Raw genomic sequence first — 24,350 nt, 5'->3', positions numbered from 1 at the left:
TGAATGGGGTGTGCGGCTTAAAGTGTTTAACGAATTTAAAAACAATGGAACTTTAAAAGAACTACGAGAAGATATGTGCTCTCAACACGAGTTGTTACATTCGCATTATTCTGAAGAAAGAGTAGGATAGTGGCTTTCTGTACGCATGGAACAATTGGGTATACAATTTAGTACTTAATGAAGAAGGAATTGACCCAGTTATAATTTGTGACCCAATATATGCAAATGAACTCTCCAATGTAGTACATTGGATAGCTTGGCAAGTATGGGATAGTAAAGCCATGGATAAGTGGTCCCAAGTTCTGAATGAAAATAAAAAAATGATGAAGCCACCTCAAAGAAAAGGGGCCATACCGAGGGGCTAACCACTCTCTGATAATATGTACACCGATTACATAAATATGAAAATGAGTACAGCTTTTGGTAGTGCTAAATCTGTACTCATTTACGTAATCATTTTAGTGCAGTCAAAGCTACAGGCCTGTACACCGATTACGGGGAGTGATCAGCCCCTCGGCCCATACGAACTATATATTTCTCAAAACAAAGCCAAGAAATTTAAGCAGCGTCATTTATATACAGATAGGTGGTGTCATAGGAGAGATTTGGAGCCTTAGTAAGAAACGGATTCAAATTATGTAGAAGGTAAATAAAGGGAAAAAGCCTTTATCACAGAAGCAAAGAGACCACGCTCATATAATGTACCTTATTAGTCTTGCAATACGTAATAATGCAAAAACCTCAATAAAATCCCTGTAGTTTTGAAGGCAATTAACAACGGGGGTTTATTTATTGCACATTATTCCCTAATGCCGTATGTGTCAACAGTTACAAAAATGGTTATCGGATCAGTTTCGCCTCATCTAGTAGAAATAATCCAGGGAAAACCATTTAAGAACCTACTTCAGTTGTGAAAAATGATTAAAATTTAAAGAAACATTTTTTAACTATATAATTCGAAAAGTCCCAGCGGTGATTGAGAAAAGTTTCAATACAAAATATTATACACGACAGGCTACATGGGACATTATCAACTGAAGTTAGTAATTTAATCGGGGTGCAGTTATCCACTTTTGATTTCTTCAACAGTGTAAAATCTTCATCACAATTTGTCTCTTTAGCAGCTTCATTTGGCTCACATTTACGTTTAGCACATTTAAGTTAATTAGTTGTAAAACAATTAATTTCATCCCCCTTTTTTGAGATACAATTGAACCCAAAATCTCAGTTTGCGATTCTGCATTATTACCTTGGTTATTACTATCATTGATTAAATAACCTTGACAATGGCATTAATACCGCCGAAACTAGTCGACCTCCATTAAATGTTTTTAAATATGTAATAAAGGAAAATATTTTAACTTACGCAATAATTCGTAAATGTTTTTATAACTCTTTTAACCTTATAAGGTTATTTAATCCATGTTACTATACTAAAATTTGTCTGTACATCCCTATCTACTGGAATTTTAGCTAAGCCTTGGTTTAAATCTTCACTGGTTTGTATAGTACCAATTGAATACAAATCTTTTATAAATAAATTACACTGACTAAATTTACTTTTCGGCTTTAAAGCTAACTCTTCTGGTGTATATTTCTTACGATCTTGAGCCACGCTTGAACTTAACAGAGGCAAAATTTTTGAAAAAGGAATAAATTAACCAACGTGACAACGTCTTCGGGAGTTTTACCAAGGAGGATATGCTTCTTGGTTTTACCGCTAGGTTAGCTAGCATCGCCCATCTGAACTATTTCCTCTGACCGTGACGTCATGAGACATAGGCCAAACGTAACAGAGTCGTTCCTGATTGGCTCAATCATTGTATAGGGGAAACAGCTCCTCATTTTTGAAGGAAACCACTGAGAAAGCTAACGAACCCTTTTCCTCCCAGACTTTCTGTTTTATATCCACTTTTGGTACTACGTCCTATACTCCGATTGGTTGAGATTTTCAAAGCTTACATACAGGTAATAAGTAATTGCCGTATATTTTCAACGGGTATTCGGCATCGATTTAAAGTTCCTATTCAAGTCCTAGTCTTTCGTTTTTAGGAATTTATAAATCTAGTGTCCGACCGAGAAGTGACACGCATCTTGAATTTAGACAACCATCTAGAGACGAGTCCGGCTGACTTTGTTTTGGGCCCGACCCGACCAAAAATGAAATCAAATTTGCCCAACAAGAACCGACCCGAAAATCCGGCAGGTACGGTGGTACCCGACAACAACTGCTAAATGCAAATTCCAAAGGAACAAACGGTTTTGCTCTCTACAGTTACCATTTGTGGATACTTTTAATATGTCTCTCAAATCTTTCTGTTCACTATCGATACTTTAAATATTCTGTTCCGTCACAATCATGACGAGCTAACGTGTAATAAAAATGCTTATCCGTAATTATTCCAAAACCAAGAAGTTCAACTCGCCAATCTCCTCCGAAAAGTAACAAACTACCCAGATCAGACCTGGGATACTGAAAGTAGAACTATAAAGGAAGATAAATGTGAGTCATGGTAACCGACGTCCTTGAAGCAAGCTTATGTAAAAACATTCATGTAAAATATCGAATTTTTTTAGCTTTCCATTTTCAACTTGATTCAAAATGAGCCTAAAGAAAAGTCCAAACGTCTGGATTCAATTCCTTTATAATTAATTTAATGCTGGGAGATTAAGTTTGCGAGTAAACTAATTTTAAATACTAATAATAAGCGGGATTTAATTAATGTTCCCAATTTGTGGGCTAACTTAAATTTTAATGTAATAATTTGACTTCGTAACAAAAAACTATTTTATTTTTACGAAAAAATGTTCTGCTCTGAAAGAGCTCCAAATGCGAAGTGAGGATGGAGTTCTTTTTTCTCTGTCCTCAAGAATACAAATTTCAAATCTCAACGGAACTTTTTGTCTATTCCCAACTGCCTTTCCTAAACTCCTTAAACTATGACATGCCTGAAGCAAAAAGCTTTCGGTCGTAAAAGGAGAGATGACTTTCTCCGAAACCATTATCCAAGCGAGATAACCAACGCGCGGTGTATCAATCGTCCCGCGAAAGGTACGCCACTTTGACTTAATACAATAGTACCATGCCCGGACGGCCCGAGAAGTCGCGAAGCCTCTCCCGATATTCCCGAAACCCTTTCTTCAATTTCGCCAAGCACCTGTCAATAGTTTTACGACCAATTTATCATTTGGACAAGTTGGGGGTTCTTCTCATTTTGTTATACCTACATTTTATACAATTTTAAAGAAGTAATATCTTTTTCTTCTAAAAAAAGATTTAATTATTAAATGTTTGAATTTTACCTTTATTTTAATTTTAAGAAATTTTAGTTAATATTTAGTACACTTTTTAACACTCCCCCCGAAATACTGCAAAAGTATTTCAATAGTTCAGTTGCGCTATTTAATTGTTTTTATCATTTTTGATTTCAAGCGCGTAGAGCAATTGTACTGGCCTGATTATCTCGCTACGGTTCGCCATTCTTAATTGACATTTCCGCACCTTTTTGTCGCGGCCGTAAAAGATTTTAGTGACTACACCGAGTTTCCATACCTGTTTAGGTAGTTTATCCTCATGAACAAGCATGACATCACCAATTTCAATTAATCTATTTTCTTTTACGGTCGCGGCGTGATGGGCCGATCTTAGCTCCATCAAGTACTCGTGTCGAAATCGTTTCCAAAGGTTTTGAATTAATTGTTGTCGGTATTTTAAACGTTTAGTTAATTCGACACGAGTAGCTGGTAATTTGTCATTTGGAAATTTCTGAGAAGGGAGGCAGGTAATTCTTTTCCCAATCAAGAATTCAGCAGGTGTGAGAGGGATGGGTTCGTTTATATCGTTATAGACGTAGGTTAAGGGTCTGGAGTTGATCACTGCCTCAGTTTCGGCTAGTGTCGTCTCCATTTCCTCGTATGTTAATGAGGCTCTACTTAATACTTTTTTTAAAGTGGTTTTGGTAGAGCGTACTAATCGCTCCCACCAACCCCCCCACCAAGCTGCACGTTCGGCTATAAATTTCCACGTAATACCATTCACTCCAAAATGTTGTTTTAGTTCTGCGCTATCTAAGCATTTCCAAATTAATTTTAAGTCCTTGTTCGCTTTGTGAAATGTTTTTGCATTGTCGGTATAGACTACCGATGGAATGCCCCTTCTCGCTACTACTCTACGGAATGCCAAGAGAAACTCTTCCGTTCTTAACGATGATACTAATTCTAAATGAATAGCCCTAGTGACTGCGCATGTCACGAGGCAAATGTAGGCTTTTTCTGGCGGGCCATTAGTTTTGCGTATGAATAATGGTCCCGCGAAATCTATTCCAATAATTTCAAACGGTTTCGATTCTCTCATTCGATCCGCAGGAAGAGGAGCTACTGGTGCTACGCAAGGCTTTGCTTTTATTTTTCTGCACTTTATGCAACTGCTAATTACGTTTTTTGCTAATTGCCTACCAGAAACAATCCAGAATTTTTCTCTGGTTTGCGTAATAGTTTCTTGCACTCCTCCGTGCAGTGTTTTCAGGTGGCTTCTCATTAAGATTAATTCGGAGAAGCGATTGGTTTTTGCCATAATTATAGGATGCTTTTCGCCATAAGTTAGCTCTGATTCTGTCAAACGGCCTCCTACTCTTAATACTCCTTCTTCGTCGAGCTGAGGGTGCAAAGTTGCAATCTTTGATGTAGCTAAAATTGTCTTTTTTAATTGTAAATCACTAATTTCTCTTTTAAAATCTTCTAATTGTGTTGCTTTAATCCAAATAGTCTCAGCTTTATTTAATTCCGCAGCTGTCGGTGGCATAATTTTATGACCCCATTTTGTGTGTAAAATATTGGCGTTTTGTCCATCGGTTACTACTTCCTTATTTTTACCGAAAGCTCGCAATACGTATACCGTGATTCTAATCGCCTTGTCTAATGAATAATATCTGTTCAAATCTAGAATGTTGACTATACTGATTTTAGTTTCGCATCCTACTACCAGGACTACCTTTTTTCTCTCCACCCCGACTTCGACGGGTACTCTCCTTTCTTCGAATCTTTTCTCGGGCCACTGCGATTTCGGCTTTTTTAGCCAAACGGGCCCCTCCCAAAATAGCTTACACGCTGAGAGTTCTTCGGCGCTTGTTCCCCTTGAGGGCAAATCTGCTGGATTTTCGGCTCCCGAGCAGTGGCTCCAATTTTGAGGGTCGGTTATCTTTTGAATTTCGGCGGTTCGATTGGAAACGAAAGGCTTCCATTCTTTAGATGAGCCCTTTATCCAATGCATAGCAATTGATGAATCGGTCCATAAAAAGGCGGCGATGCCGGTTTTATAGAAATTGTCCCTTACGTAATTAATGAGTCTCGCTCCTAGCAAGCATCCTAACAGCTCCAGCCTTGGCAATGTAATTGGTTTGATGGGAGCCACCTTTGCCTTGGAAACCACGAAAGATACTCCAATAATTCCAGATTTTGTTACGTAACGAACGTAAACAATGGATGCGTATGCCTTAGTGCTCGCATCGGAGAAACTGTGTAATTCAAATTCGCTAATTTCGTCTTCTGGGCAATGGAAAATGCAACGCGGCAATTTAATTCTTCTAATTTGGGGTAGTTCTCTTCTCCATTTGGTAAATAACTCTCCCACGTCTGGAGGAAGTTCGTCGTCCCATTTTAACCCACGTTCCCATAACATTTGAAATATAATTTTAGCTCTAATTGTAATCGGAGATAGCATTCCCATCGGATCGAAAATCTGCGCTACTACACTTAAAACTTGCCTTTTAGTATTTTTCATTTCCGACATCATCGCGATCAAATTTGATAGATCGAAAGAAAACAGATCCGCTTTCGCGTTCCATCTCAAGCCCAGTACCTTTAAATTTTCGCGGTTGGTACCGCTTTCAAATAATGTAATTTCACCCGCTTCTTGTCTTTTATTTCCCCAAATTTTTCTCAATTCGTCCGAGTTGGTTTCCCACTTTCGGAATCTCATGCTGGCTTTATTCATGATTTCGGTAACTCCAGCGGAGAGTTCAAACGCTTTTTTACGTCGCTGGCTCCGCTCACCAAATCGTCATAATATAGATCTCTATTTAGAGCGCTTACCGCTGAACTGTGGCTTCCCTCGTATTGCTTTATGTGATATTTGATCGTGGCTGCTAATAAATAGGGGCTCGCTGTAACTCCGAAAGGAACTCTTGCCATTCGCAATATTTGGTAATCCTCCTCTTTAATTTTTCCATTTAAATCCTCCTTTACCCAAAGAAATTTCACCGAGTCCCGTTCTTCTTCCACTAGACCGACTTGTAAGAAAGCCTTTTCAATATCTGCCATAATGGCTACTTGGTGGTTTCGGAATCTTAGTAATAAAAGCAATAAGTCTGGGTTTAGATTGGGGCCAGAACTCATACAGTTGTTAAGCGACGGAGATCCGTATTGACTCGCTGATCCGTCCATTACTACGCGTAATTTTGTAGTTGCGCTAATTTCTCTCTTCACACCTTGGTGCGGTAAATAGAACGCTCCAGGTGTATCTTCCTTTTCTCTCGGGACAACTTCCACGATACCAAGAGCTAATTGATCGTCAATTATCTTTTTGTACTCCGAGAAATATTTAGGATCTTTATGGAATTTCTTCAGAAGAGGTTTGAATCTTTTTAAGGCGAGGGTTAGATTGTTAGGCAGAACAGTTTTATCCACGTTCCATGGGAATTTTACGTAATACCTTCCCTCCCTGAATTCGATTTCTTCATTGAATTTTTTGATTACTTCTTCGTGGGTTGGCGCTAAATTTTGTTCCTCGCTTTTAATCCCTAATGATTCCAATTCCCAGAAACTTTTCATAATTTTATTAATCTCTCCTTCTTTTACTCCAGTAATCATTGCCGTGACGCTAAAATTTTGCGCACTTGAGTTTTTACCCCTTTGTGGACCCTGAATCACCCATCCAAACAAGGTATCCAGAGCTACAAATCTTCCGTACCTTTCTATACCTTTTACTACGTTCCAATAGTAATCTCCTCCAACTAATACGCTAATACTGGAAATATTTTTATTGGCTAAACTTGGTTCGTCTGCCATTTCTCGGCCCTTCTCTTTCATAATTTCTTCCATTTTTCCGCAATGTTTGGTAGTCGTTAAATTACACAAGAAAGGTACTTCCATAGCTATAATTTCAATTTTTAATCCTGGATAACGTTTGTTCTGAAGGGTTACTCTAACTACGCGCCTACGCATTTCCTTCGGAAATTCGTTGCCAAAGTTATTTACTGTCAATCCTAATTCTTCAACTACGGGCAAATTCATTCTTCTAGAGTATTCTTCTTTTACGAAGCTAACTTCACTACCCGCGTCGAAAAGACATCTTACTTCTTCTTCCAATACTTCTGAAGTTACGGGGTTTTCAATCTTAATCATAGCGGTTTGAAGTAGAGTTTTCCGCGCGCTGATCAGGCCTTGCCCGGTGGATGTCGAGTTTACGTCTACCTTTTCCTTGGGGGCCGTTTCATCAGATTCTTTTTTCGTTTTGTTCGCTTCGTTTAATTCGCATATAGCAAAGTTATGTTTCACTCCACATGCTCGGCATGCCATTATTCTTGCATGGCAGCTTTTGCTATCGTGCCCTAATCTCAAACATTTAAAACATCTTCGATTTTCTCTAATGAATTTTCTTTTTTGCTCTAATGTTAATTTTACGCAATGAAAAGTAGCGTGTACGGTATTATCGCAGAATATACAGTATATTTTACTGGCCGTGGCCCTTTCTACATTAGTAGCTAGGGAGTAAGCCGAGGGAGTATAAGTTTTATTTTTATCTATTTTTCTAGGAAACCGCTTTGACCTATCTTGGGAAGAGGCTCCTTCTCGTTTATCGTTTTCCGTGGGTGCGCTTAATAATTTTGATCTTTCTCGACTTTGCAAATCCTTCCTCAGGAACTCGATTAAATTATGGACGTCCCAATCTTGGTCGGTATCGCGTTCTTTACTAAATTCTAGGCGAATATCTTCGGGTAAACTTCGCAGCAGGGCAGGGCATAAAAAACTACCATTGGAGTGAATGTTTTGTCCTAATGATTTTAAACTTCTTATATTAAGTTCGACTGTGTCGAATAATTTTCGCAAGGCCTTGAGATCGCTAGACTTTCGAACGGGCTCTATGCTTAAAAGCTTATTCATGTGGGTGTGAATGACTAAATCCCTACGACCGAATCGATTTTTTAATATTGATACAACTTCGTCGTAAGTGTCATCCGAAGCGTATATGCCAGAAATTACTGATTTTGCCTCCCCCTCTAAATACATTTCCAAATAACTAAATTTGTCTACCTTGTCCAGGTCCTGCGAGTCCACAGCGACGGTGAATTGGTTCCAAAAACTATGAAATTTGGTGATATCTCCATCAAACTTCTGTATAGCAAGCTTAGGCAGTTTGGTATGAGATTTCCTCGAAACACTACCCGCAGAGTTATTATTGTTAATATGCCCGTGAATACTAGCTCCCGACGCTTCCGATAATATGTCCGTTACGCTGGACGATCCTCCTCGCGCGGCTTTAATTCTTCTACCGATCTTTAATTTGCTCGCGAATATTTCCTCCTTGTAACGCTCTTTATTCAACGTCTCGGTTTCCAATGTTTTCTCGTCGTCCGTCAATGCCTCAGCATCCCTTTCCGATAGGCGATGATCCTCTTCCTTTTTAATTAATATAGATAGCGCATCTTCTAATGTCTCGATGTCTATCAAATCATCGCTTAAATAATCCGCAACTACCTTCAAATAATTTGTAATTGTCGTTCTCATGGTTTTCCTTATAGCTTTAGCTCTTAGATATCTTTCATTTTTTCCTTTGGCGTTTTCCGCGGCCTTCGCTGTGGCATCAGCTATGGCTCTGGCTACATCTGTTTCCGCCTCCATCTTCTTAATATTAATATTCGATATCTTTTTTCTTGTAATACTACCGCTGTCTGTTCATTCACAACTCAACCAGTCCCGGGTTTCGGCACCATAAAGAAAAGTCCAAACGTCTGGATTCAATTCCTTTATAATTAATTTAATGCTGGGAGATTAAGTTTGCGAGTAAACTAATTTTAAATACTAATAATAAGCGGGATTTAATTAATGTTCCCAATTTGTGGGCTAACTTAAATTTTAATGTAATAATTTGACTTCGTAACAAAAAACTATTTTATTTTTACGAAAAAATGTTCTGCTCTGAAAGAGCTCCAAATGCGAAGTGAGGATGGAGTTCTTTTTTCTCTGTCCTCAAGAATACAAATTTCAAATCTCAACGGAACTTTTTGTCTATTCCCAACTGCCTTTCCTAAACTCCTTAAACTATGACATGCCTGAAGCAAAAAGCTTTCGGTCGTAAAAGGAGAGATGACTTTCTCCGAAACCATTATCCAAGCGAGATAACCAACGCGCGGTGTATCAATCGTCCCGCGAAAGGTACGCCACTTTGACTTAATACAATAGTACCATGCCCGGACGGCCCGAGAAGTCGCGAAGCCTCTCCCGATATTCCCGAAACCCTTTCTTCAATTTCGCCAAGCACCTGTCAATAGTTTTACGACCAATTTATCATTTGGACAAGTTGGGGGTTCTTCTCATTTTGTTATACCTACATTTTATACAATTTTAAAGAAGTAATATCTTTTTCTTCTAAAAAAAGATTTAATTATTAAATGTTTGAATTTTACCTTTATTTTAATTTTAAGAAATTTTAGTTAATATTTAGTACACTTTTTAACAGAGCCAGACCCGTAGAAAGCCCGACCAAATCGGAGACCCGACTGATCTCTACAACTATCCCTTTTGACGGAAACGATTTTCACGCGATTCATTTATTTCATCGTCTTTAACGACATCGGACTCCCCCTTTGTCAAATTTCTCATTAGCGTACATGAAGGTAACTAATGTTTTATAATTATTGAAAATAAACAACCACTATTGCACAGTACTGTTACTACGCAATAGTGGTTGTTTATTTTCAATAATGCTTTAATGCGTAGGATTAGTCAACCAGTTTTTAATTTAAGGTTTTATAAAACTGAATCAGTATTAAAATTCTAAATAGTCAAGTACATTTAGTCCTTTAAATTAAGAATTTTTATTTGTGTTTTCGCTTCATACTTCTGTATATTATATTACATACGTCATAACCTAGCTAACTTATCCTGTTCATTATACAAATTACTATTAATTCGTTAAATAAGAAACATTTATCGGTCAAAGGAGCAATTTTAATATAAATACTTATGATTCAAATCGACATATGGAAAATAAAATAAAATTAATGGCTATTTAACGCGATAACGGCTTCTCATTGGCTGGTTTGGAGTGATATATGTGATTTTCTAAAATGGCCAGATTAAAATCGCAGCGTCGACCGATACACGTTTTACAGACTTTTCATTTTTTATTTGGTGAAAAAATTCCAAAACCAATGTTTCCCGATGATAAAAATCGTTAGGCATTTTTTGGCTCTTTCCCGAGGGTCCAACCACTTTCTAAAATTCTGTAATCAGTTTCATAATCACTTTAATACTGTCAAAATTACATGTTTATTATGAAAATGTTTGACCAAATTAATAAACCCCCTCCAAAAATCCTAGAGGCGTCACTGTTGGTCTAAGTTCGGACTAAGGACCATTTTATTCCTACATCACTTCTGAGTAAGTGCTAGAACCACCCGTACGCGCGTCACCGTCTATGGCTGGTTGCAAATCATGACGCAATTGTTTAGTCCCAGTTTTTCCTTCGAGGTTTCGAAAAGAGACGTTTAAACCTCTGTTAGTCGTTGCTGTTCCGCGTTCGGAACAAGCAGCGCGATATTTTTCCATTAGTCTAAAATGGGAAGTCCTCAAAGTAAAACCAAAACTTTTCGAAATTCTTTCAAAAGGAGGAATACACATAAAAATACTTTAAAATACGACAGTTCTGAATCTCATTCTGATAACTCGTCTAAAAGTCAGTATTTAAAAAAAAATAATGGCGGTAGTATAATTTTTTAGTTATTTCAATTGATATTCAAATATTATATTGCTCTTTTTATAATAGCTACTTCCGACAATGGCAATGCGGAAGAGATTCACAAGATTGGTGTACCTTTGGTTTCAAATGATCCTGAACCAAACAGTCCAAATAATTATTGTACGGTGAGTGAGATCACAAGCTTATCATCCCTAAATTAAATACTGATAAAAGAGCCCAATGTCAACGGCACTGTTTATGACAAAAGAAATTAATTGTACCACATTATGACAGGAATCTTTGTTTTAAAAATTTATGTTTCCTAGTTTCCCCTTACTTAACTTAAATTTAAAACTATAACTAGCATCAGCACCGTTACCAAATGTTCATTATAGAAGTTTCTCTAACCAAGGAATGTTTCTGCGCAAGTTTCCATATCACAGTGGCTGAGAAGCATCATATCACCTCGGGCAAGACTCGAACATTCAACCTACCATTGGACTACCGAGCCCGCGAATAAATATGCCTCGGACATCCAATTTATGAATGACTCGATTGGGTTCGATTGTTGGACGGGTTACATTTTATCCCGAGGTGATATGATTTTTCTCAATCACTCTAGTATGGAAACTTGCGCAGAAGTAATCCTTGGTTTACTATAATTGTATTAATTCCTGCGCTAGAAATATACATTATATGTAAATATATGCATAAATAATCTCACCATTGGTTTATATCTACCAATTTTACGTGGCGATTCAGTAATTCATAATTATTTTGCTAAAGTAAGCGTTAATTTTAAATTATAAGCGAAATAATTTTGGGAAATACTTAGTTGAGGATATAGCAACTAGGAGGTGCCATTTTATAATACCCTTCAGCGGAAATGCATAATATCACTGTTACTCTACTTGTTCCGGGGGAAATGTTATACGCTCGAAACGTGTACCTTAGACATATTATTAATCCAAGTTCGCAGGCTCCCTCTGATTTCTTAAAATACTTGGCGGAAGACATGGCGGACGAAATAAATCATAGAACGATTTTCTTAAACTATTACACAGTGCAAACATGCTTTATAAACGAGTTAATTTTAACATTTTCCGTCGTTAAGCGGAGTAATTTCCAGGCGTGATGTGGAGGTCAAATTAAGTAAAACTGCGGTGGAAAGGTTGTATCTAAAGACGCGACAAATATTTCACGTCGTGCACCTACTTTGTTAAAAATCAAGTAAAGCAATCAACACACGAGGAATATTAACATCAAGTCTCTTGAAAATGACGTATGCGTTCCACGCTACGGATAGACTTGGTTGTTGATTGACGCTGTCGTAGGTCCTCTGAAACTGGCATGATATAAACTTTAATAACGAATATGATTATTAAAAAAGGTGAACTTCGTTATATTGGCATATTTAATTAAAATCAATGATATTTACAGTTATTTTAATTAAATATGCAAATATAACTAAGTTTACCTTCTTAATAATTATCATTAGCATATTGGACTTACCACAAATAACTAAGCCTTAATAACGGATATACCATCCAGGGTACGGCACTTTTTCAGATCTGTCTTCGCTGAAAATTCCATTCAAAAAGGTTAACTTTGTGACATAATCATTTGTAAGCATGATTAATAGACATCGACTGAAAAGACTAATACGCTTATATTGCTTGTACATTTGCAAACGTATAGCAGTCTACGTAACCCATCAAAAAGAGAATACAATAGGTTAAAGGTTAACGGAAACTCGCGATTGGGAGGCACGAGATAAATGAGCTCGTCAAAAGTGTCAAATTTCGCTCGCTTTCAAACTCGGTTATGATGCGGCACTTCCCTAACTTCCGCGTTCCATCTAAAACGTTGATGACGATAATTTCGTCACCAGTACCAAGTATACATATGTTTCGAAGGAAAATCCTTTGTCATACTTATGGGTCGTACTTATGTTACATATGCTATAACTATACATAGTAACACGGATGAGTGTTCGTAGCCCGAAAAAACCTGGAACATTAACAAAGAACATATTTAAGTCCCTGAGTACCTTGATCTAAGGCCATGCGGGACTATGTTTTTTACGGGTTTCCATACTATAATTTTATTTTCATTAATCACCTGGATAAACAGTCTAATAACAATTTTTTAAACTTATTAAGTTTACTACAAAATGTTTATAATTTTATTCCAGCACATTAAATACTTTTTATGTGTTCAACTTTAGTTTTCTATTTTTAAAAATTTTTGTTATTGAAAGCTTTAGTTTCGCTTAAAAATATTTGAGGCATATAAATGTATTAATGAACGTTTTACAGTACATATAATACGTTATTAAACTGCTCCTTAAAACATGTTTACGCGGAAGTTAGTAAATTTTTTTATGAGTTATTGTGAAGTGTGGGACAATACAGTCCACTCGTCCATCAGATTAATCAGCGGTGAGAAGCGTGAGATATGTGTAAAGGACACGCCAACAAGGGAATATTTTGGGATAGGGACGGGACATCCGTGGCGGAAGTGATTAGTGGTCGTAATCACACGGCCATTCACATTCTCTGCCTCCCAGACGCTTGGGATTACAGGACCAGTGTTTCTTTCAGGCATCTCAAAGTCTACCGCCCCCCCCCCCCCCCCGGAGCTTCCCCTTTTTCCGACGCCACTGCCATGCGTACAGGGAGTGCTACGCTCGCCACTTGATACCGGCACCCCCGGATGTCTGGGAAACCCCCCCGAAGAAATTTTTCTGAAAGAAACACTGTACAGGACTACGCCACTAGTCTCGGCAGTTGGGGAATTTCAACCTTGGTTATTAAATAACAAAAATATCCTAATTTTGCAAACCCCAAATGGCGCTGCATGCCCTAAGATCTGCGTATGGGGATATTACTTTGTGGAGACACGACAATCTAGTCTAGCTTCAAACATTGGTCCCAAATGCAAAAGCATCTAGGCACGGCATTTAAAGCTATATAAGCCATTTCAATGAACAAAACGCACTTAAGGACACTTTATTTCAATTTAGCCAGCGCCGTCAAAAATGGCCGAAGTGGCAATTGACTCCGTAAATTTCACCGCAACGGATTACCAAGGAATAGCCAACTTTGACTCAAATCAAAAAATGAAAAACCGTGGTGGAAAGGTAAATAGTTTTTTCTGTCTTTAGCCACCTGAAACTGAATAGAACGACTAGAAATCAAATGCTGCCACTGGTATTAAAAATTAAGTAAATCAATCAGCTTTCGTGGAATATATCTGTACATTCTGATTTACGACCTTAAATGTTTTTCATTGGGTCATGTTATAAACGTACAATATCAAATGGAGACTCTCTTAAATTTCCCCCTACTAACTCTACTATTCTTCATCTACACTAACAAGAAATTTAACAGGTGCTCTTCCTTCTTAAACTTTGGACTCAGCATAAATAATTACGTTTAAAATTTTATTAAACTTTGTTAACTTTTACTACACCTACGAGGTTGACAAACATTTTGTCATTTAATTGAGTCGATTTAATTCCATAACAATGGTATTAAATCAAATGCATATACATTCGTTTCTCTTAATAGACTTTCGCCTACCTTCTCATTTCGTAGAACAATACCCTAATAGGGATGCAGTACGTCACTCATGTTCACGAACTTTCTGGTACGAACAAATCCACGGAGAAGTTCGAATCAAGTAAGACATGAACCCAGGGATAGCAGTACGACGTTTGAAATTGTTGTCACTCACCCGTTTACGTTTTCAGTATTTTCGTCGATTCGGGAACGCTTCCTGGATTTGTACGAGCCCACCGATGGTAACAATTACACTCGTGAAACTTGGATTCCAGAGACAATCCTCGACTACGACAATTTGATAGTGGACATACGTATGGAATGGGGACACGACTGGTCTGGAAGGCCTACTAGTACAGACGTTGTTAACGTTAAGGACTTTTTAAAAATTGGTAAGTGACCTTTCGTGGTGTTTTGGCGATAGTATAGCTTATAATAAAGAAACAGGTCGTTATTCTTAAAGATGGCCAGGACATTTCGAAACGTCTTCTACTCCGAGCCCCTCCTGGTTTTGGAAAGTCTACACTGTGCACGGCGATCACTCGTCAATGGGCAACTGGTCGACCCGGTTTCGTCAATTCCTTTGATTTGACCATTCGATACAACATCAAAGACCTTACATCCGGCACGGAATCTTTGGAAAACGAACTGATTCGTTTTTGCCATAGTTTGTCCAACGTCGAAGGGGAACCCAGTTTGACCCGGAAGACGCTGAAGCATTTCTCCGAACATATTCTGCTCGTTTTAGACGGATATGACGACGCTCCCGTCGAAGGGAGAAAGTTGGTGGACAATCTCGTGGCTTCCAGAGGTTCTAGGGCCGTTTTTAGCCAATCAACGATGATAGTGACCACTCGTGACCTCGATGGTCAAAGTACCGACAACTACGACCGCGTTGGACGAATTGAAGCCTTGGGATTGAATATGGGTAAATGCCGCGAGTTCATCGAAACTTACTTCAAAGACCAACGAGATAAAATAGCTCCGTTGATCTTTAAACTGGAAAACAAAACGGGTTTTTTCTTATCGGGAATTTCTCCGTTTTTGTTGGGGATTATCTGTCATCTCCATTCCGAAAACAGACTGCCGAAGATGAAGTCCGTCTTCGATATTTTCGAAGCTCTGCTCACCTTGCATTTAAAGAAACAATCCCAATGGTTACCACCAATTGACGTTCAGTCTATTCTGTTCAAAACCGGGAAAGTATTTTACCAACTTCTTAAGGAAAACAGATCTTATTTTACAGCCGACGAATTGGCGGAAGAGTTGGGAGCGGACAACTTCGACCTTTTGAAAGCCACGAGCTTCGTCCGCGAGAGAGTCAAATGGGTCCGAGGTGACGTTCAAGATGGCATTACGGAATATGAGACGTTGCACAGTTTACTTTTCACCTTCTTCACCACCAAATATTTGAAAGTCAAATACGAAAACTTAACCACGAGGCAAGAAAAACTTCACTTCCTGAAACAGTTTGCTCGCGTCAAAGATTTTCATTTGAGCGTCGTGGACATGGATACCGACAAAACAGCATTGCTATTTCGGTCTTCAGTCAGTGACGGGATCGTCTTCAGATGGAACGTCAACCCGTTCCACACTGACGATGAATGGGAATCGCTGGGGTCCATCGAAATGTCCGATGATAGCCGAGACGTCTTCACTTACCAGTTCCCCTCTGTCATCATGGTACTGGAAAACCAGGGCTTATCTGGGGGCTTTAAATACGCTCACGAGTTTTATCCTCCCGAAATGCCTGGTTATCAAGCCATGTCTTTTCTCGCGGAAAATATGACCATGGAACAGTTTCCTGTTTTCTTCTACCACGAGTACCTACGTCAAACCAAGGGTGATTTGATCGTTGCTACGGGCCATGGCTTCGAAAACGGCAGGGTCATTTGGAAGGGCCGACTGTTTTGCTACCGTCGGTTGCCGCCCGAGAAATTTAAACTTTTTGACGTATTTCTTTATTTTAGTACCATTGGTAAAAATTTCCAACGAACCAACGAGCATTTTCACTTCAGGAACTTAAGTCTAAAGGCGATCTTCGTTGAGCTGACCCGCGAAGATTCCAATTGGATCAAGACCTTCTGCAAAGATTTCTTAAGATGCCAATCTGAATTGTGCACTTGCGATCAGGAAACGCTCTCATCGGGAAAATTCGGCTTTGAACTGATCAGGTGTCTGCAATCGAGTTATCTTTTTAAATATTGGAGGATTGGAATGGGCACCGCCTTCGGAGCATCTCTGATTAATTGCTTAGTAACTCCCGACAATCTGCGTTTCATCAAGTCCAAAGGGGAGATAATAAATAAATATATGGGTATGAACATGAAATCGTTCCAAATCATGGAACGAATGGAAATAAATCCCGAAGGTTTTGTGTTAAACATCGTTGGCATGGATACCCCTCAGGCGGAAGAATCGTCCGACGAAGATTAAGTTATCGGAATATTAAAAAATTAAAAGCACTGTTTACGACTTAGAAGTTAATCGAAATGATGTGTCTATCTTTCAGTACAGGATTATGAAGCCACGATTTAGAACTTTTACATGATGGTGATATCGAATGTTAATTATTTCCTTTTGCAAAATTATTTAAAAAAATAATCAATAAATAATTAAAATCGAGACTTTTTATTTTTGTTTCTTAAAGAGAGGGAACCGTGAGTGTTATATTAATACCGTGAGTGTTATATTAATACCGTGAGTGTTATATTAATGCAAAAATCGAGTCGCTTTTTCTTAAAGAGAGGGAAATCTTGAGATAAAAAGAATACTTTGTGTTTTAATATTTGGTAAATAAACTATTTGTTTTTAAATAAATTGTATGCCTACACCTTGGCCCCCTGTTGCGTTCGTACTCGATGTTGCTCCTTATCAATTGTATAAATAGAAGGATTAAATGGGGGGCAGTTATCGTCAGCGACTTAACCCAAACGCTTTCCTCCTTAAATCTTCCGAACCACTAGAGACGGTGCCTCATGTCCAAGCAGTCTAAAGCAGATTTCAGGAGTGCGAATGTAATTGAGGAATGAAAGTCGGATTCTTCACAGTTAGACAGATAACGTTCGTCTGTTTCTTTACAATACGCCGTCCATTGAATCTCATAATTTTATTATAGTTATTATATAAAACCAATTATTTTATGGTATTTTTTGTAATATTTTCGCACATGTAGTTTGTGGTACCAGCGTAGAATTATATGGGATACAATTATAGATTGCACAAAACCGCACAGTGAAAATCTTTCCAAGCTTTAAACGAACGAACGCGTGACGCAAAAACCAAGAGTACACTGACCTCTTGGTATAAAAGATCTTGATTGGGCTCCCGAAATAAAGTGTTAACAGCCAAAACATCATGAACAAAAACATTTATTATAAAAACACGTGTTAAATATTATAAAATTAAAAAATCACCGTTTACGCGTGTATAAATTAAACGAAATAATGTGTCTACCGAAAGATGATGAAAAATCAAATAAATAACGATGGATATAGTAAAAAAGACATTAGTCCATTTGGTTCCTAATTGTACGAATCGCCGGCTGAAGGATTCAAATGCTGAACTGTAAGAAATATATCATTATTACTATTACATTAGGTTGTATTCAAAGACGTAGGACGTACAGTTTCCGTGTTGAACTCCGCAACCGACTTCGTCGCTGTTATCCTTGCAGTCATCCTGACCATCGCAACGCCAAATACTCGGGATACAAATGTCATTCTTGCACCTGAAGTCGCCTTTAGCGCACTCTGAGGTGTAAAAAGCCCATAGTAAATACAATAATGCATTGGAATACCAAGAATGTGGGAATATAGCTTTAGCATCAGGTACCACCCTGGTATACTTCGTTGAGTAAGTTCGTCCGCTTTATTAATCACAAAACATAAACGTAGCTGGGAATCGTCCGCGTGCAAGACGGGAAAATCTCGGATAAAGTTAGGAAATCAACTGTTCACCCCGCACCCCAAGTACGACCCCTTTGGTACGCCCCTGATGCAGTCCCATATTCATAGACACGCTTCAATAAAACATTATTTTTTGACTTCCCCCTCTAGTCTCTGCGTAACCAAAGTGGGATCTAGGTTCCATGAGACTGGTATTGGTTTTTGAAAAGGAAAATAACGCCACGACGATAGTCGAAGGAAGAACATTTTTTAGACCTGGTAGCTTAGTTCCCACTAGCGCGTGTAACGAGCCATCACTTAGCTTTTGTACGCACAAATGTGTTTAACCACGCAAAGATAAATACATTGATACGCGCGTTAGTGGAAGCTATGCTTTATATTTTTAGCATTAACAGACGATCGCGGTCTCAGCGTTCTTGCTTTTTTGAAAACCAGTCCTTATTTCTGGCACCGCTTAAAGGTCAAGCATTAGGGATCATATAAAGAGTAGCTTGCTCGTCCTGGCTGGATTAATTAATTGCTGTATCGAAGCGTCTATTCAGTCTTGGTGAATAATTTATGTTTCGTGTATATTCTCTTTTTTGACCATGGCTAAAATATAATAATTAAATAATTTAAAAACAAAGTTCTGCTACTTCATGGTATACTTTTATTTATAATTTTACAAATTGGTAAAATTATAAATAAAAGTATACCATGAAGTAGCAGAACTTTGTTTTTAAATTATTTAATTATTTAATTTATGTTTATTCATTTGAAAGATTAGAACCTTTTTGCGAGCAGTCGAGTTCGTCACTTCGGTCCCGGCACTCGGCTTTTCCGTCGCAAACCCATCTCCTGGGAATACAGCCCGATCCGTCGGCGCAATTGAATCGACTGTTTCCGCACACCTCCGGCTGAGCGCACCCTACTTCGTCGGTTCCGTCTTGACAGTCTTTCTCACCGTCACATCTCCACCTTCCGGGGACGCACTTCCGGTCGCACTGAAATTCCTCCTTGGTGCAGGCTGTATTGGACGCTGACATAGTATCGTACTTTAAATATTTTTGAAACAAAAGTCATTGTTTATAACCGTGGACTCACTACTGCAGTTGGACTCGTCTACGGCGAAGACGCAATCTCGAACACCGTCGCAGTGCCATTCTTTGGGAATACAAGACTTGTCCGGGCATTGGAATTCATCTTCCATGCATTCTGAAATTGGTATTGACATTTGAATTTATATAACCATCTTTTTTCGAAGGAGCCCGATGTTTACCTTCGCTCTTCGCTAAGTTAACGCAAACGCTGGGGTCGTTCGAGTCCGGATATCTCTCGCAAGAAAATACGTTGGAAATGGGCAACGTGGCCGGTATGTATTCACCGCAACCGTAAGTAGCGACTGAAATTATAGGTTTCTCGTTAGATTTTTTGTTTTAGGAATAGAGGTTAGGTATCGTTACCTCTGCAAAACTTTCTACAGGGTGGTAAAGGTCGGAAATTGACGCATTTAGGCTCCAAGATGGCGCACACCAATTGGAGCATGCGCCTATTGCACTGGGACTTGAGGACCAATTGGAAAAAGGGTAAAGAACGATTGACCGCGTTGTAGGTCGTGTCGCCCACCATGTTGGGCAGCGTGGTCTTCCTATAGGGCACCACTCTTTTACAGATGGTCAAACGAGTGTCCCTACACTGACCTATAAACGACGGTACCTTTTGATTATTACTATTTGAAACAAACAATTATCTCCTCCGAATTTCCAAGTCGATTTTTACCGAGAGGTATGTTATCCTGTTTGGCTACCCTCGGACTGTCTGCGGCACGGATGGCATCCGCCTCCGCCGGTGGCGACTTCTGTTGGTTAAACGGTACGGAAGAGGTGGTAATGGCCTCCGGAAGACTCGAAACTGTCGCTTCCGTCCTGACTTCTTCAGTTTTTTCGCCCTTATAACGAGATCACATCGTTTAAAAGGTTTGTTAAAGGTAACTCAGTCGCCTCGGGTTTGAAATTTAATTTCAGTTCTTGGAAACTGCGGGTTGCGGCCTTTTTCTAAAATCGGCAATGAAATTTTAATGAAAGCCAAATTACCGTTTAAATAGGCCTAGAGCCACTTTTTACCCCTTTCTACAGAAATTTATACGAAATATTATAAGAAAATGCTGATAAACTTTGGCAATTTTGATTAATCGGTTTGATTTTGTACAGGAACGTTTCGGTGCCACTGAAATTTTCTAGGAAGCGGGCCAACGTATATTTCCATCCCTCTAAAAGGGAAAATAGGCATTACATGGATTGCACGCTTGCGAAGGTATCGCAACGCCACCAGTAGCGTAGCCAGGATTTTGTTTCGGGGGGGGGGGGGGGCACACCATTGAAAAAAAAGTAAAAATAAAAATATTTGTACGTACGACCATACGTTTGCCCCTGTGCCCCCCCTGGCTACGCCATTGACCACCACCTTACTATTTCGATTTCAACGAACAGACGCGAAAACTAGGGTGTTTTATATTACTGCCAACAGGACACCTCGGTACATGGGCAGAGTGCGTAAGCATTTTTTCGCCGGTAGAGGGATGGCAATGATAAAAATCGTCCGAGCGGGAAACGTGATAAGACCATAGGCCAATAATAGGTTTCATCTATAGGCAGTGATGGGCGCGCTCCTCTCATTTTGAGCGGCTTTTGTCAATTGGGCGACTTTGAGTGATAAAATATCTTTTTAAAAGAGCGCAAAACGGAAAAGATAAGTGCAAAAATTTGGCCACTCAAAAAAAAGCGAAAAGAAACGAGCAAAAATTTTACCACTCAAAAAAGAGCGAAAAGAGACGAGGGAAAATTTGGCCACTCAAAATAGAGCGAAAAGAGACGAGCGAAAATTTGGCCACTCAAAAAAGAGCGAAAAGAGACGAGCGAAAATTTGACCACTCAAAAAAAGAGCGAAAAGAGACGAGCGAAAATTTGGCCACTCAAAAAAGAGCGAAAAGAGACGAGCGAAAATTTGGCCACTCAAAAAAGAGCGAAAAGAGACGAGGGAAAATTTGGCCACTCAAAAAAGAGCGAAAAGAGACGAGGGAAAATTTGGCCACTCAAAAAAGAGCGAAAAGAGACGAACGAGCAAAAACTTTTACACTCAAAAAAAAGAACGAAAATTTCGCGGCCCAAAATTTTGTGAGCGGATATCTTACGACCGAGCTCGAGTGCCCATCACTGAATCTAAAACATGACTGTTGTATGTTTGCGTATATAAACGCTTTTGTCCCTCTAATGCTTGGTTTCCATTAGCGCGCGTCATAATGCATTTTTCTTTACGCGCGTCAAAACGTTGAGTGACGTGCCGTTTCGCGCGTTAGTGGAAACCAAGGCTAAGAAATGATAAGAAAAAATATAGTGGATGAAGCGCTTTTTCCCTCGGTTGAGTGTAGGCACGTTTATCTTTAAGCATGGGCCGATGAAACTTTCAAATTAGTCACGAGTATTCGTTTCATTATCTTTTTATAAATTTAAAGATTATAGCCGATAGATCGCGCGTCATAGACGAAACTCTTGATCGAAACCAACTAAGATCGAAAAGCGATTTATGATTGTTTACCTGACGTCTTGGGACTGTTACGCTCTCAGTTACTACGGTACTTTCTCCAACAACTTCCGTTAGTGTGGAAACATCGTTTTCGGAACGAAGAATTGGTCTGGAAGTTGGCCTCTGCGAAGGAACGACCTTGGACGTCTGTGGGTATTCTGTTGAGGAATGGTTCCCATTTTCAGTCTTAGCCTTTTCGTCACGGCGGTACTTAGGAAGGGGGTTTGACCTTACCCGTGGTACTTGCGGACGAGGATTTGGTGGCCTGGATACTTATAGCCAGGGACGGCGGCGCGGTATTTAAGATGCTAGCCGTTTCTGGTAAGGCGAACTTCGTACTTTCAAATTCTCCGTATTTGGAGTGGCTACTAAGTACTTCCGGCGTTACGCCGAGATATAATGAGTCTTCTGATTTATCTGTGGAAAAATAGCGTGAACATTTAACGCGTTATTTACAGGCAGTGTACTAAAAAAGCTAGGATTTACCTGACGCATTAGCTTGCCGGTAAATTAGGAGGCACCACAAAAACAGACATACATTCCTCATGACTTTGTCTTACTTTAATAAGCAAGATGTCTTCAATTGTTCGAGAAATAAATAATTTTTATATTGTCATTAATTAATAAAGAGATAAGTATATAAGAATGTCATTAGTATAATATATAAATAAAATATATAAAAATATCCTAAATTAAGGTATAGTGAACATTTTAACACAAAATATGTAAGGGGCCGTTCATAAATGACGTAAATTTGTGTCGGGAAAACGGTCTATGCAAAACCACGTAACGTCATGCCTATGAAAAAATTCGACACAAAGTTTAAAAAGGTAAAAGTAAGAATTCCACCCACTTGTAGTTAACCCCTTTTTTACACGAAAGTTGAATCGAGGTTAGAATGTTCCTAGAAAAATGTGTTTATGGGCCTTGGAAATGATTCCGAAGCAATATTTTAACAAAAGGTTCAGACTGAGAAAAACGTTTTCGCCATTAGAAAGACCTTGGAAAATAAGTACAATTGAAATTTGGTTTCCAAAGTTGACGGCTGAGCCCTGAGTTGCTTCAAATTTATAGAAAATGTAAATGATTATAGCCAGAAGCGTATAATATATCTCTTACAAATTAGAAGTATTAAATCTGTCTATACTGTTAATGTTATTCGCTTGAAATATCTATATTCGCTGATTCTCGTGGTTTTATAGAGCGGGAATTCGTTATTAGAGTGATTTTCTTCAATTATTCCATTGAAATATAAATAATTGAATATTCTAAGACATTTTAAATTTTACATTTTACATTGACAAGTGCAAACTGTCTGTAGCCTGCGAAGGTACGTGTTTCAATTTTACGACCTATATCGATAATTATCTCGTAAAAGATAATATATAACTCATTTTCTCTTGATATAGTAACAAAATTTAAATTAAATTTATTATTTTTTCCAAGGTATATGTAATGGCGAAAAGTGTGTTTTTCAACGTCAGACTTTCCTTTAAGAAGAATTTCGGTTTCTAGACTTCATTTTAATTTAAAAAGTATTTATAGGCGAAGGGGTTATTAAACTACATTTTTTTAACTATATGTTACAGCCTTCCAGACATAGTTTTTTCTCCAAAATCTTGAAAAAAATAAAGTTTGAGACGAGAGATAGAACGCCGTAAATGATTAAGTTTATTTCAGGGCCGATTTTGATGAACCGCGGGCTGTCTGTTTTCAATGAAACGTATCTAGAGCGTGACTGTTTGGTCACTTCCCACTCCGAGAAATAAACGTATCTTCCCGAAATCTTCCTCGTGCGCGTTTAGTTTTCCTGCCTTCAAGTTCAAACATCTTTTCCCTGTACAAATGTCTTCGTTTTGCGAGCAGCCAACTCTTTAAAGAGATTGAATTCCGATCACCCTCGGCGGGTTAAATTTTCCAATATAGTACGACCTCTTAAACTATAATAATGATGAAACGTAACTCGGCTTGAAGTGCTATAGCTGACCTCTTTTCCAAATTAACCTTTCGGGTATGTTTGATTTTCTGGCAACAAGTCGGTCAAACTCTGACACTGTACCAGAAGTAAATAAAATCTGTCTTAGTTATCCATTTAGGCAATAAAAATAATTCGTAGTCTCAAAATGTATTCAGAGGGGCGCTATTTCGTGTCACACCGCGGAAGAATACACCGTATCACATATCGCGGTTATTATTCAGTTTGACGATGTAAGATATTAAACTCCGTAGAGATATTTACTGATTTAAAAAGCATATTTTCCCCGATGTTACCGTTTTCGAAGGCCAGTGATGTTATTTTCTAACCCTATTTTATCTTCCGAAACTTATTTGGAAAAAATCAGCGGGAGCCTGCGAAGGTAC

General features: G+C 38.6%; 4 protein-coding genes and 1 long non-coding RNA gene across 5 annotated transcripts; 1 reads left to right on the top strand and 4 right to left on the bottom strand.

The window, feature by feature from the left end:
- Window positions 1-3,403: 3,403 nt before the first annotated feature.
- On the bottom strand, window positions 3,404-5,992 carry LOC149942626 (uncharacterized). The gene has a single exon (XM_090179498.1). It carries the CDS (start codon window positions 5,990-5,992, stop codon window positions 3,404-3,406), a length of 2,589 nt encoding a protein of 862 aa, XP_090035624.1.
- On the bottom strand, window positions 5,989-8,898 carry LOC149942625 (uncharacterized). Its single transcript, XM_090179497.1, has one exon. It carries the CDS (start codon window positions 8,896-8,898, stop codon window positions 5,989-5,991), a length of 2,910 nt encoding a protein of 969 aa, XP_090035623.1.
- A 1,938-nt stretch (window positions 8,899-10,836) lies between these two features.
- Window positions 10,837-17,116, top strand: LOC149942624 (uncharacterized). Its single transcript, XM_090179495.1, has 6 exons — window positions 10,837-10,954; window positions 11,045-11,142; window positions 13,983-14,099; window positions 14,557-14,641; window positions 14,712-14,912; window positions 14,984-17,116. The coding sequence occupies exons 1-6, from the start codon at window positions 10,837-10,839 to the stop codon at window positions 16,954-16,956; spliced, it is 2,592 nt and encodes an 863-aa protein (XP_090035621.1). The 3' UTR covers window positions 16,957-17,116.
- Window positions 17,117-17,875: 759 nt separating this feature from the next.
- LOC149942623 (uncharacterized) lies at window positions 17,876-22,193 on the bottom strand (the record flags this gene model as incomplete). The annotated part of the gene is made up of 8 exons (XM_090179494.1): window positions 17,876-18,085; window positions 18,147-18,272; window positions 19,198-19,446; window positions 19,512-19,622; window positions 19,687-19,809; window positions 19,871-20,107; window positions 20,187-20,355; window positions 22,002-22,193. Coding segments are annotated over 8 exons (1,248 nt in total), but the record flags the coding sequence as incomplete, so codon positions are not given.
- Window positions 22,149-22,577, bottom strand: LOC149942622 (uncharacterized). Its single transcript, XR_016481206.1, has 2 exons — window positions 22,476-22,577; window positions 22,149-22,406 (listed from the first exon to the last, which is right to left on the bottom strand). It is a non-coding gene; the product is annotated as an uncharacterized LOC149942622 (long non-coding RNA).
- Between the last annotated feature and the right edge of the window lie 1,773 nt (window positions 22,578-24,350).

Source organism: Leiobunum rupestre, chromosome 6, assembly GCF_980474605.1.
Source record: "Leiobunum rupestre chromosome 6, qqLeiRupe1.1.hap1, whole genome shotgun sequence".
NCBI lineage: Eukaryota > Metazoa > Arthropoda > Arachnida > Opiliones > Sclerosomatidae > Leiobunum > Leiobunum rupestre.
Note: the sequence above shows the minus strand (reverse complement) of the source record. Positions and strands in the feature narration are given on the sequence as shown.